Below are 12,799 nucleotides of genomic sequence, written 5' to 3'. Positions count from 1 at the left end.
ATTGAGGAGGTTTTGCAATTAAATCAACACTGAAGAAACTGTAGAAATAAATTTGGCCAAGGCAGATTGTTGAGATCCTGCATGTTTCAGTCGTGATGATTGCTTTTTGCTCAAGGAGAGAAACTCCCACTCTGCTCAGTGTAGTCATTACCACAGATCATAGGATCAGCCTTAATTACTCATGCACAACACAATATTACATTACCAGCAGCCATTCCCATGGAAACTATTTGGTTTCAAAAGCTTATGTACATGCCTTAATAAGGTTCTTTATTATCTTCCATTTTTAATGTAATCATTTTTAAAATAGAAGCATCATAAAATACCGCACATCAGGGATTCAGACTTCAAAATATGCTTTGGAACATCTTTAAGATAAATAGCTAATGGATCTTATCGTAACGGAGCGAAGAATTCCATGTTATGTTTTCTGTATTGCAATGAAGTAAAACGATATGAAAGTATTCAGAGTTCTGACCATTTGAAATGAAATATTATAATATATTCCTGAGAATTTCATTTCCAAAGGAGAAGTCAAATGAATGAATACAGTGGACCAATAACTCTGAAGCTGAAACACAAGATGGTTTTCTCAACAAAAACAGAAAATTCTGGAAGCACTCAGCAGGTCAGGCAGTATCTGTGGCAGGAGAATCGATTAACGATTTGAATCTGGGGCTCTTTGTCCAAATGGCTTTTTACAAAACCTTTAAAAAGAGGAAGCTAAAAAATAATTTGGCTACGATATGAAGAACAGCAATCCCTGTAAAGTAACATTTCGCGATCCAGTCAAAGGAGAAAAAAACGAGGAAAACTAAAGATGACCTATTTAGAAAATATCAAGCAGTGGCAAGGAGCCACAGTACGAAAATATTTCAGAAATCCCAAGGCAACACATGCTGGAATATATTAATTGAAGGGGCATCTGGAAGGGTACCTGATGAATGAAGTGGTCATGGCATTAATAGCACCGATGGTACTAGCAGGAACATCTACTGCCTTTAGAAGCTGGAAGTTTTATATTGTTACCATTCTTTGTGTGAAGAACTATTTCCCAGCTTATTTTTTTTGTTTGTCTATCTCTGATTTCAGGTTATTATGTCTTTTTACACTAGACATGCCGCGTATGGTAGTGCATATCTGCTCTAACTGCTTTAAAAATCTTGAAAATCTCAATCATATTATTCCTTTACTTTCTACATTCCAGGAACACAAAGCTCAAATCTAGGACACCTGGTAACATCACACTGGCCAAATTATAGACAACACTCCAGGTATGGTCTAACCGTGATTTCTACAGCTGTTGATATTGTTATTATTATTCTCTCACTTTGAAAATAAGGGTTCTTCCCAGCATTATTTTTTAAATGATTTTTTGCCCCTAACCAGTACTTTGTAGGGACCTCTGCGCATGGGCCCATTGATTTCTTTCACAGTTCCTAGCTTTTTTACAATTTAAATAATACAGTATTGTACTTGGATATATAATGACATCACTGTTGAAATCTATTAATCACAGATTTGTCTATTTGCCTAAACTATCAATTTTGCAATATAATGTTATGTTCTTAACTATACTGCTTACTATTCATTCAATATTTGTGGAAATGCATAAGGATATATAACGATTATACTAATGTGTCACGTATTTCGAGCAAAGGATTTCACCTCAATGTGTTGAGCATGTTAAGCATGGAATCGTACATCATTGTAAATTGATAATATACAATAGTATAATTTCAAATATTTGATGTAAAATATATAAATTTAATGTTACAATCTTTGAAAATAATGTCTAAGACGTATACACGATCATTCTGTGATACGTTAAACAATCCACTCATTGTTACATATCAACTCAGGTATTTGTCTGTGCACCTCTGTCAAAAGATCCAGACACTGTAGAAATATTTAACAAGCAATGTTTTCTTTCTCTCTCTCTGCTTTGTTTAATTGGTTGGGACACTCTGATTGTTATGTGTACACATTAAACAACAAAGCCCTAATACAGATTTGTCCGACAAATGCAATTGATAAATCCACAGCTCTTGAGGTTCAAGTCCATAACTCCCTGAAGGTGATAACACAGATATATCGAGTGGTAATGAAGGCATTTGGTGTGCTTGCCTTCAATGGTCATGGCATTGAGTATAAGAGTCAAGAAGTCATGATGCAGCTTTATAGGAGTTTGGTTAAACCGCATTTGGAGTGTTGCGTGCAGTTCTGGCTGCCCCATTATGGGAATGACCTGGAGGCTTTGAAAAGGGTGTCGTGGAGGTTTTCCAGAATGATGCCTGGATTAGGGGGTATTAGCTAAATGGAGAGACGGATTGTTTTCTCTGGAACGCCAGAGGTTGCAAGGAGATCTGATAAAAGTAGATAAGATTAAGAGAAGCAAGAATAGGGTAGACAGTCAGAACCTTTTTCCTAGGATTGAAAAATAATTAAATACTTGAGGCATAGCTTTAAGGTGAATGGGCGAAGTTTAAAGGAGATGTGTGGGACAGTTTTTTTTACACAGAGGGTGGTGAGTGCCTGGAACGCGCTGCTGTGGGGGGGGGGGGGGGAGGGAATGATTGAGGCAGATACGATAGTGGCATTTAAGAAACATTTGGACAGGCATATGAATATGGATATGAATGGAGGAATGGAGGGATATGGATTATGTGCAGGCAGATGAGAGTTGGTCTTGGCATCATGTTCGGTACTGTTCATGTGGGCTGAAGGGCCTGTTCATGTGCTGTACTGTTCTAGCTAATATGCCTTCATTGGAAATATTGTTATTTCATTATTTTGATACACAAAATAGCACACAATGAGAAAAATCTATATAATCAAGGAATCAGGGTCTTTTTATACATTTACAAGATTACAAATGATATAATTACTATTTTAATTACTAATTACATTATTAGTTATTTGTGAATCACTGATTCTGAATATGACTGATCAGTCAAATTTAATTTATTGAATCAATAGATTATAAGAATGGTGCCTCATACAAATTAAATTAAAAATGTCCACTCTGTGACAACTGGATAAAATTAGCTAGAAATGATCCTCAGGCCTTTATTAGAGCAGACTAAAAATTAAAAGAAATACAACCTGTATGAAGTAACTGGAGGTGTCACATAACTACTTAAAATTCGCTTTTTACCTGTTGTGTAATTGTCCAGAATTTCCGCCGCATTAATGCGAGGTTAATCTGTACACCGACAGCTGAAAAATAAGATTTAAAAAATAATCAAAGCTAAAAGACAGTTAAAAGACACTAATCTCTTTCCTTCCTGTAATGATTACAGGCTTTGACAGCACAGGATGAGAGAAATAATTGACACCTGGGGAAGAGCGGCAGGGCTGGTGACGGAAATCACTGCTGTGCAGTTTGAGAAAACTGAAGCAGGTTTGTCTTATTCGTAGGCAGCCACTTGGGATCAAGTGTGATTTTCTTTCACTCCAATTTTGTGGGAACTGAAATGGCAGATGAGGCCAATGTGGGAACTGCAGATGCTTCACACACTGGACGAGAGTTGTTTGAAGAGACGTGTAGGTGCTTAATTTGTCGGGTAATGCATTCTTTGCACCATTTATGCTGGGCTTCTTGCTAGTCCTAAACTTACTTTTTCAAACCAAAATGGTCACAAGGCAGAAATTCTTAAGAGTCACCTGGGATTTGGTGTTTTCTCAAAGATGCTATGAATGTACTTTAGTCTTTTCCACTATCTGTCCGGTAATGTCTTGCTATTTCTGAACTTAAAGTGTCAGCATGAGGAGTCTGGTGTCAGGCCTAAAATCTTGGCCCCGGAAGCCAGCTTGTAAAGGATTGTATGCGCATTGTAGCAGCACTGTTCAAGCCAATGGTGAATGCTGCTAGTCGAAGAAAAGTGGTTACAATGGTGGGAGAAGGGAAGAGATTTGGTGTTCCCAGGCCATGAAAAACCAGAGAAGCTGATGTATAACAATACTCAGTGAAGGCATGTTCTATGTAGAAGAGGACCATGGGGATCCTCCGGGAATATAACCAGGCATTTCTGGGAGGTTGACTGGATATGTCTTTAAGAAGTAACAGTAAAGTATGTAGTCTATTTTAGCAATCCCTGGAAAAATATGAAAATAAAAATCAACCAAAAAATGAGAAAATGTGATATCTGCCAAGTACTAGGGCATCCACAAATGTGCGCAAAGTTGTTCTACTTCATGATAACCCTATTATCAAATGTACAGACTTTTGATTTGGAAATTAAAAAACTGGAAATGCTACAAATATTAATGAAATCAGAAAATACAGGAAACACACATGTCAAGCAGGATTTATGTAAAGGAAATGAGTTAACGTTTCAGGACCGATAATAGACAATAGACAATAGGTGCAGGAATAGGCCATTCGGCCCTTCGAGCCAGCACCGCCATTCAATGTGATCATGGCGGATCATTCTCAATCAGTACCCCGTTCCTGCTTTCACCCATACCCCCTGACTCCGCTATCCTTAAGAGCTCTATCTAGCTCTCTCTTGAATGTATTCAGAGAATTGGCCTCCACTGCCCGCTGAGGCAGAGAATTCCACAGATTCACAACTCTCTGACTAAAAAAGTTTTTCAGAATTTTTTTTCATTACGGGTACCAAACACAAAACATTAACTGTTTCTCTTCCAAAGATGACCTGTCTGAAGAAAGGTCCTAACCCGAAACGTCACTGATCCATCTCCTCTACAGATTCTGCCTGATCCATTGAGATACTCCAGCATTTAGTTTTTTTTTGTAAACCAGCATCTGCTGTTCCTTGTGTCTCCAACTGGCCTGCTGAGTGTTTCCAGTAGTTTGTTTATCCTTTTAATTTGGAGCTGTCTGACCAAAATCTAGCCCTCTTTGTGAAATGAGTTTACCTATTCTCAGCATATTTTATAATTCTATAAACAGGTTTAATTTTGCTCATTGCATTATTGATTGTTGCCCCTCAATTTTTTTTTCTTCAAGATTTAGTCCACAGGGCAAGAAATAGCATTATTCTATTTGAAAATAAATATCATTACTCCATTTGAGTGGAGCGTATCAGATATATTTGTCAAACTAAAATCAATCAAACATTCGATCAAAACATTTAAAAATAACATTTTCAGAAATTAAAGGAAGTTCAATAGTCCACCCGAGGAATGATAAACAATTCAGCTTCACATCACAAAGTTGTATTGAGACATAGAAGAATTTTCCAAAATTAGGCAATTTTGATGGCCCAGATTCTCCCTAATGAGGCCTGCTGCCTAAGCTTATCACCATGTTTGGCATGTTCTTGACCTTACCCTCTTCAGATCCAGAAGGCCATCTCACTATTGCAACTGGTCGCAGATTCATACATCAGTACCCAAGGTGCTAGGCAAAATCTCCAACTCCGTAATCATGTAACATGGATGGTCCAGAACAAAGCAAACCTTTCATTGGAAGTGAAGTTTTGCCTTTAACTTATCCATTCTCAAAACTGTCAATGATTTTGGAGCCTTAATCAACATTTTATTTTGCACATATATTCCACTATGCAAATATATGTTTTGGCACTATAAACAGATATAAACAGGGCAATGAGACTGATGGGTGGGTGCTGGGTGTCACAAAGATTTGATGGACCAAATGGCATCCTTCGATGTCCTAATGAATGATCAGAAAACTTGTCAAGTAGCAGCCATCAATATCCTTTCACAATGCCAAAGAAAGTGATCTATCCTTGTCACCAATTTGTAATGGTTTCACAAAGATCTCAAGGCATAGAAATTTGTGATTTATTTGTGAAACAGAACACTAGTTTCTCAGTAAGATGGGTTGCCTACCACTCAACTTTCCTACCATAATCTGATGCCAAAATTCCTGAAGAAAATTCCCTTTAACCACAAGCTATCAAGTAATGGTTAGCCTGAAGGTGCTGAGAGTTCTCAGCATTATTTCTCAAATTATCACTATGTAATATGAATGGAATAACTTCAAATACACAAACCATTACCAGTGTTTGTAAGAATAATACCAACAAAAATATTTTGTTTAAAGTTAAGTATTTTTATTTAAAAAATAAGGTTTAACAGCCTTGATGCATAATTCATAGTCCACATAAATCCACACTGTGATCCTCCACTTTTCAGGTGTCCTTTAAGGCTGGTTCAGACAGAAAACAGGCTCTTACAGTGAAGAAGCTCTACCTCTAAAATACCTTTGACACACAACAAAGCTACATGAATTGTGATGGTGGAGATTGGTGATTTGTAAGCTTTAACATTGTAAGCTTTAAACCTTTTTTTACACCAAGATGGCGGCGCGCACGGACGCAGCGGCTCACAGCTCTCCCTTTCGGTACTTTTTATGTGTGTTATCTGTGTTATGTCTGTTAGTCAATTTTAGTCATGCAAATCAGGCAAATCCTACTTACAACCGCAAGGATCTTCTGATCATAGGATTCCAGTGCAATCGGGACCTTACGAGCGAATTGCTACACCCACGAAATATACCGGAAGAGATAGCCAGGACACCGGGCTCTCCGTGGATAGTTGTCGGCGCGAACAGGCGTCGCAGGCGGAGGAGAAACAGGAAGCAAAAGCGAGGACGCCGGTCCGGTATACTTGCCAAGCTAAAGAGACAGCCACACAAACCACCGCTACCTAGCATGTTTCTCACCAACGCCAGATCCATCATCAACAAAATGGACGAATTAAAACTACAGATATCAGAAAACAAACTCGTGGAGGACTGTTGCATTCTCTTAGTAACAGAGACATGGCTTCATCCACTTATCCCAGACGGAGCCATTGAGCTAGCCGGGCGTACAGCGTTTCGCTGGGACAGAAACATCGACTCCAGTAAGAGCAAGGGGGGGGGGGGGGTTATGCATTTACGTGCACAACAACTGGTGCACTAACATCCAAATCATGGATAGCCATTGTTCTCCTGATCTGGAGTTCCTAACAGTTAAATGCAGGCCTTTTTACCTTCCTCGTGAATTTACAGGGGTTATAGTAACAGCAGTCTACATCCCACCGAATGCTAACGCTAGCACAGCTTTAGGCTACCTGCTCGGTGCAATAAACTCACAACAGAGCACATATCCAGAAGCAGCCCACATCATAGCCGGGGACTTCAATCATGCAGACCTAAAGTCAGTTCTCCCGAAACTTGAACAACACATAAGATGTGCTACCAGGGGGAAAAACACACTAGACAAGGTTTATTCAAATATTAAGAAGGGTTTCAGGTCAGCACCACTACCACACCTGGGGCAGTCAGATCACCTGTCCATATTCTTAACTCCAGCATACACCCCACTCAGGAGGAAAGCTCCAGTCACCATAAAGACTGTTAAGACATGGCCTGAAGAAGCTTCCTCGCAGCTGCAGGATTGCTTCGAAAGGACCAACTGGGATATTTTTGAGGATCAGTACTTGGAGGAGTATACATCAACTGTACTCTGCTACATCCAAAACTGTGTTGACAATGTCACCGTCGACAAACGTATCCGGTTGTATCCCAATCAGAAGCCCTGGATGACAAAGGATGTCAGGTCTCTTCTCCTCAAGGACCGTAACACCGCCTTCAGGTCTAGTGATAGAGCTCTATACAGTGCTGCTAGAACCAACCTGAAGAGAGGCATCAAGGATGCCAAAACGTCCTACAAGAGGAAGATTGAGGACCACTTTACCAACAATGACCCACGGCGGGTATGGCAAGGCATCCAGCACATCACCAACTACAAGACCAGCAACCGCACGACTGCCGACGGCGACGCCTCGCTGGCAGAGGAACTTAACTGTTTCTTTGCTCGTTTCGAGGTGAAAGCTGCAGTGGCAGACATAACACCCTCTCCAGCACCTGACAGCAACACCTTCACTGTGCAGGAGTATGATGTCAAGCGCGTGCTCAGAGCAGTGAATCCCAGGAAAGCTGCAGGCCCCGATGGTGTGACGGGCAGAGTGCTGAGAGAATGTGCAGACCAATTATCTGAGGTTTTCACAAAAATCTTCAACCTGTCCCTTTTAAAATCCACCATCCCTCCCTGCCTGAAGTCCGCCACAATCATCCCACTGCCGAAAAAGTCTGTCATCAGCGGCCTTAACGACTACCGTCCGGTAGCACTAACACCGGTCATCACAAAGTGCTTCGAGAGACTGGTCCTGCAGCACATCAAAGCCAGCCTCCCACCCACCTTCGACCCATACCAGTTTGCCTACAGAGCAAATAGGTCTACAGGGGATGCCATCGACATTGCTCTTCACACTGCACTGACCCACCTTGAACACCAGGGGAGCTATGTGAGGATGCTCTTCCTCGACTTCAGCTCTGCCTTTAACACGGTCATCCCGAGCAGACTGGTCACCAAACTTTCTGACCTTGGATTTTCCCAAACCATCTGCCAATGGATCAAGGACTTCCTGACCAACCGCCCCCAGACCGTCAAAATAGGCCCTCACCTCTCCTCCACCATTACACTGAGCACCGGCTCACCACAGGGCTGTGTGTTGAGCCCCATCCTTTACTCCCTCTACACTCACGACTGCGCCCCCACCCATCCCACCAACACCATCATCAAGTTCGCGGATGACACGACTGTGGTTGGACTCATCTCAGGAGGAGATGAGACAGCCTACAGGGATGAAATCCAAAGGCTGGCAGCATGGTGTTCAGTGAACAATCTTGTACTGAACTCCTTCAAAACAAAGGAACTTATAATTGACTTCAGGAAAACCAGTGTAGAATACGACCCACTCTACATCAATGGGGTCTGTGTGGAAAGGGTACCCGCTTTCAGGTTCCTGGGTACACACATCGCAGAGGATCTTACCTGGTCTACCAACACCATCACCACAGTGAAGAAGGCACAGCAGAGACTCCACTTCCTGAGGATCCTCAGGAAAACCAACCTGCAGGAGAAGCTCATGATGTCCTTCTATCGCTGCTCCATCGAGAGTGTGCTGGCATACTGTATAACCACATGATATGCCAGCTGCTCAGAAAAGGACAGGAAGGCCCTTCAGAGGGTCATCACGACGACCCAGAAGATCATCGACTGCTCACTGCCCTCCCTGGAGCACCTGTTCAGCCTACGCTGCCTCAGTAGAGCAGGCAAAATAATAAAAGATCCATCCCACCCCGGCCACCGTCTGTTTGTTCATCTGCCCTCTGGTCGACGTTTCAGGTCGATCAAATCCCGAACAAACAGACTTAAGAACAGTTTTTACCCCAGGGCCATACGAGAACTGAACACTACCTTCTGCACTAGGCAACACTGTTAAAAAACCTTTTGTACTTAATATAATTGTATTTATTTGTTTTTGCATTTATTGCATATATGTTTTTACGCACCGTCAGGATTGGCTATTTTTTAAATTTCGTTGTACTCGTTGCAATGACAATAAATGAATATTATTATTATATATTATTATTATTTTAAAATGTTCAAAACTGAGATTGATGTTTTTTTAAACCGTTGTAATTGCACGTGACAGGCTTTTAAATGTCTCAAATATTCAGACATTTAAAAGCTAATTGAGTTAATTGGAATGAATGGATATTGAAAAACAAATGGGAATATTTATAAATAATTATACCATTAAAGGTTAAACATTAAAGCAAACTTAATTTTAAAAAAATCTTCTTTCCCCTTTGTTGCTCTATTATCCTCATTGAAATCAATGGGGCCTTGAATTGAGCACCAGACCTGACCTGGCACAGGTTGCAAGAGCAATTCCAAAGCATAATGCTGGGGAAAGCCAGCAAGAACGTGACTCGACACAGAACACAAAGGCTGTGGGTGTTACAATGAGGAGCCAATGACTGTTTCAATTTCTGGCCTCCCCCATGCACACTTTACTCCCATATAATTCCCTAGACCTGATGCTTAAACAAAGGAGCATTATACATGATCTTAACTGAAAATACACCATCCTGTGCTGTGGATGTATAATGGAGGAAGATCAGTGTTTATGGGTGAGGGTAAGGTTTGGGGAATGTATGAGGATGCTGGAGAGAAGTATCATACTCTTTGCTGTGAATGTGTGGGAAAGAAGGCATTTGACCTCTGTGACTGTAGGGGACGGATGGGGTGTGGAAGGAAGAATTGAAGCAGATAGGTATGTTTGTGGGGGTTGGAGTAGTTTGGTGGAAGGGAGTGTCAGAGCCATGAATGGATTTGTAAGGGATGGTGATAGGAGAGAAGCAACAGACCCACCCATGTGCTGTGTGTGGGCAGTGTGTTGTGGGATGTATTGGATCTCATTACCGAGGTTGAACTGGAGAAAAGAACAACCTGAGTCTATGCTGTGATAGCTCTAGGGGTGGTGTGGCGTGGCAGCAAACATAGATGTTAGAATGCAGCAAGAATCCCATGCTCCTGTTTCTTGAGGCAGGAGCAAAGAGGTCCTTCTGCAGTTGTACAGGGCCCTAGTGAGACCGCACCTGGAGTACTGTGTGCAGTTTTGGTCTCCAAATTTGAGGAAGGATATTCTTGCTATTGAGGGCGTGCAGCATAGGTTTACTAGGTTAATTCCTGGAATGGCGGGACTGTCATATGTTGAAAGACTGGAGCGACTAGGTTTGTATACACTGGAATTTAGAAGGATGAGAGGGGATCTTATCGAAACGTATAAGATTTTAAGGGGTTGGACATGTTAGAGGCAGGAAACATGTTCCCAATGTTGGGGGAGTCCAGAACCAGGGGCCACAGTTTAAGAATAAGGGGTAGGCCATTTAGAACAGAGATGAGGAAAAACTTTTTTAGTCAGAGAGTTGTGAATCTGTGGAATTCTCTGCCTCAGAGGGCAGTGGAGGCCAATTCTCTGAATACATTCAAGAGAGAGCTAGATAGAGCTCTTAAGGATAGCGGAGTCAGGGGGTATGGGGAGAAAGCAGGAACGGGGTACTGATTGAGAATGATCAGCCATGATCACATTGAATGTTGGTATGTTGGCATTCATAACAAGAGGATTTGAGTTTAGGAGCAGGGAGGTTCTGCTGCAGTTCTACAGGGCCTTGGTGAGACCGCACCTGGAGTATTGTGTGCAGTTTTGGTCTCCTAACCTGAGGAAAGACGTTCTTGCCTTAGAGGGAGTACAGAGAAGGTTCACCAGATTAATCCCTGGGATGGCGGAACTTGCATATGAGGAAAGACTGGATAGACTGGGCTTGTACTCGCTGGAATGTAGAAGACTGAGGGGGGATCTTATAGAAACATATAAAATTCTTAAGGGGTTGGAGAGGCTAGATGCGGTAAGATTGTTCCCAATGTTGGGGGAGTCCAGAACCAGGGGTCACAGCTTAAGGATAAGGGGGAAGTCTTTTAGGACCGAGATGAGAAAACATTTCTTCACACAGAGAGTGGTGAGTCTGTGGAATTCTCTGCCACAGAAGGTAGTTGAGGCCAGTTCATTGGTTATATTTAAGAGGGAGTTAGATGTGGCCCTTTTTGCTAAAGGGATCAGGGGGTATGGAGAGAAGGCAGGTACAGGCTACTGAGCTGGATGATCAGCCATGATCATATTGAATGGCGGTGCAGGCTCGAAGGGCCGAATGGCCTACTCCTGCACCTATTTACTATGTTTCTATGTTTCTATGAATGGCGGTGCTGGCTCGAAGGGCCGAATGGCCTACTCCTGCACCTATTGTCTATTGTCTATTGTCTATTGTCTATTGACTAGGGGAAAACGGATCTGGATGATATTTCCCAAATCAATGGGGGAGCACAACACGGGAAAGGTACGAAATGAGCAAAGGATTGTTCTGAGGATTGGAACCATTGGTGAGGTAAGAAGCGTGGGAAGAAACATAGAAAATAGGTGCAGGAGGCCATTTGGCCCTTTGAGCCAGCACTGCCATTCATTGTGATCATGGCTGATCATCCACTATCAGGTAACCTGTGCCCAACTCCCCATATCCCTTGATTCCACTAGCCCCCAGAGCTCTATCTAACTCTCTCTTAAATTCATCCAGTGATTTGGCCTCCACTGCCTTCTGTGGCAGAGAATTCCACAAATTCACAACTCTCTGGGTGAAAAAGTTCCTTCTCACCTCAGTTTTAAATGGTCTCCCCTTTATTCTAAGTTTGTGGCCCCTGGTTCTGGACTCCCCCAACATTGGGAACATTTTTTCTGCATCTAGCTTGTCCAGTCCTTTTATAATTTTGTCATTGGAGATTGGCTCCATTGGTTGCCTTAAAAATTGTAGGATGGGGACATCAGGTTTCAGCCTTGGAGAATTATGTGATCAGATTGTCAGGAGATGAGGCCTCAAGGAAGTTGGGATTAATATTTGGGAGTGTCTGTGAAGGAGAGCAAGGAGTAGAAGTAGGATGAAATATGCATGGCAGCTACTTGATGGGGGTTTGAGTTGGGTACTGAACTACATAAACAGGTTGACCCAGGTCTGTCCAATGACAGTGGATCATATTGTCCATCCTAGGACAATGTGATCCATGCTTTATTAATGGAAATCACGTCAAAGTCACAAGTTCAGAAGTACTTGACCGAATTACAGGAGAAAATGAAATGATCTGAAAATGGTCAGTATTACGTTTTGCTCTGCAAAAAAAAATGGTTTTAATTACAATTGAATTGAACTCCACAAATAGTGAATTTGGAAGATGTATCTACAAGATGTACCCTGATGAAAATTATGTCAAATGGATCTGTCACTCATCGGATTCTCTTCCATCTAACCGGGTTACTTGGGTGAACACATCTAATTTTTGGACATCACCAAATATTTGTGAGCAGGTCTGATTGGGCTAGGGTGCTCTTTGTGTGCTTTGGAAATGAAAGTCACAATTATTTATTC

The 12,799-nt window shown here is 41.8% G+C and overlaps 2 protein-coding genes across 4 annotated transcripts in view; one reads left to right on the top strand and one right to left on the bottom strand.

Moving 5' to 3' along the window:
• Positions 1-12,799, bottom strand: part of LOC144603514 (voltage-dependent calcium channel subunit alpha-2/delta-4-like) — a 115,807-nt gene that overhangs the window by 56,921 nt on the left and 46,087 nt on the right. For both annotated transcript variants that reach the window (XM_078416800.1, XM_078416801.1), the window contains exon 4: positions 3,158-3,219. In XM_078416800.1, the coding sequence (XP_078272926.1) occupies positions 3,158-3,219 (62 nt within the window). The remainder of the gene's footprint in view (positions 1-3,157; positions 3,220-12,799) is intronic.
• LOC144603515 (leucine-rich repeat and transmembrane domain-containing protein 2-like) overlaps positions 392-12,799 on the top strand; it is a 45,443-nt gene continuing 33,035 nt past the window's right edge. For both annotated transcript variants that reach the window (XM_078416805.1, XM_078416804.1), the window contains exons 1-2: positions 392-1,092; positions 1,208-1,274. The gene's annotated coding sequence lies outside the window, so the exon portion shown is untranslated. The remainder of the gene's footprint in view (positions 1,093-1,207; positions 1,275-12,799) is intronic.

Source organism: Rhinoraja longicauda, chromosome 20, assembly GCF_053455715.1.
Source record: "Rhinoraja longicauda isolate Sanriku21f chromosome 20, sRhiLon1.1, whole genome shotgun sequence".
Lineage (NCBI taxonomy): Eukaryota > Metazoa > Chordata > Chondrichthyes > Rajiformes > Arhynchobatidae > Rhinoraja > Rhinoraja longicauda.
This window is presented reverse-complemented; position numbering and strand designations above follow the sequence as displayed.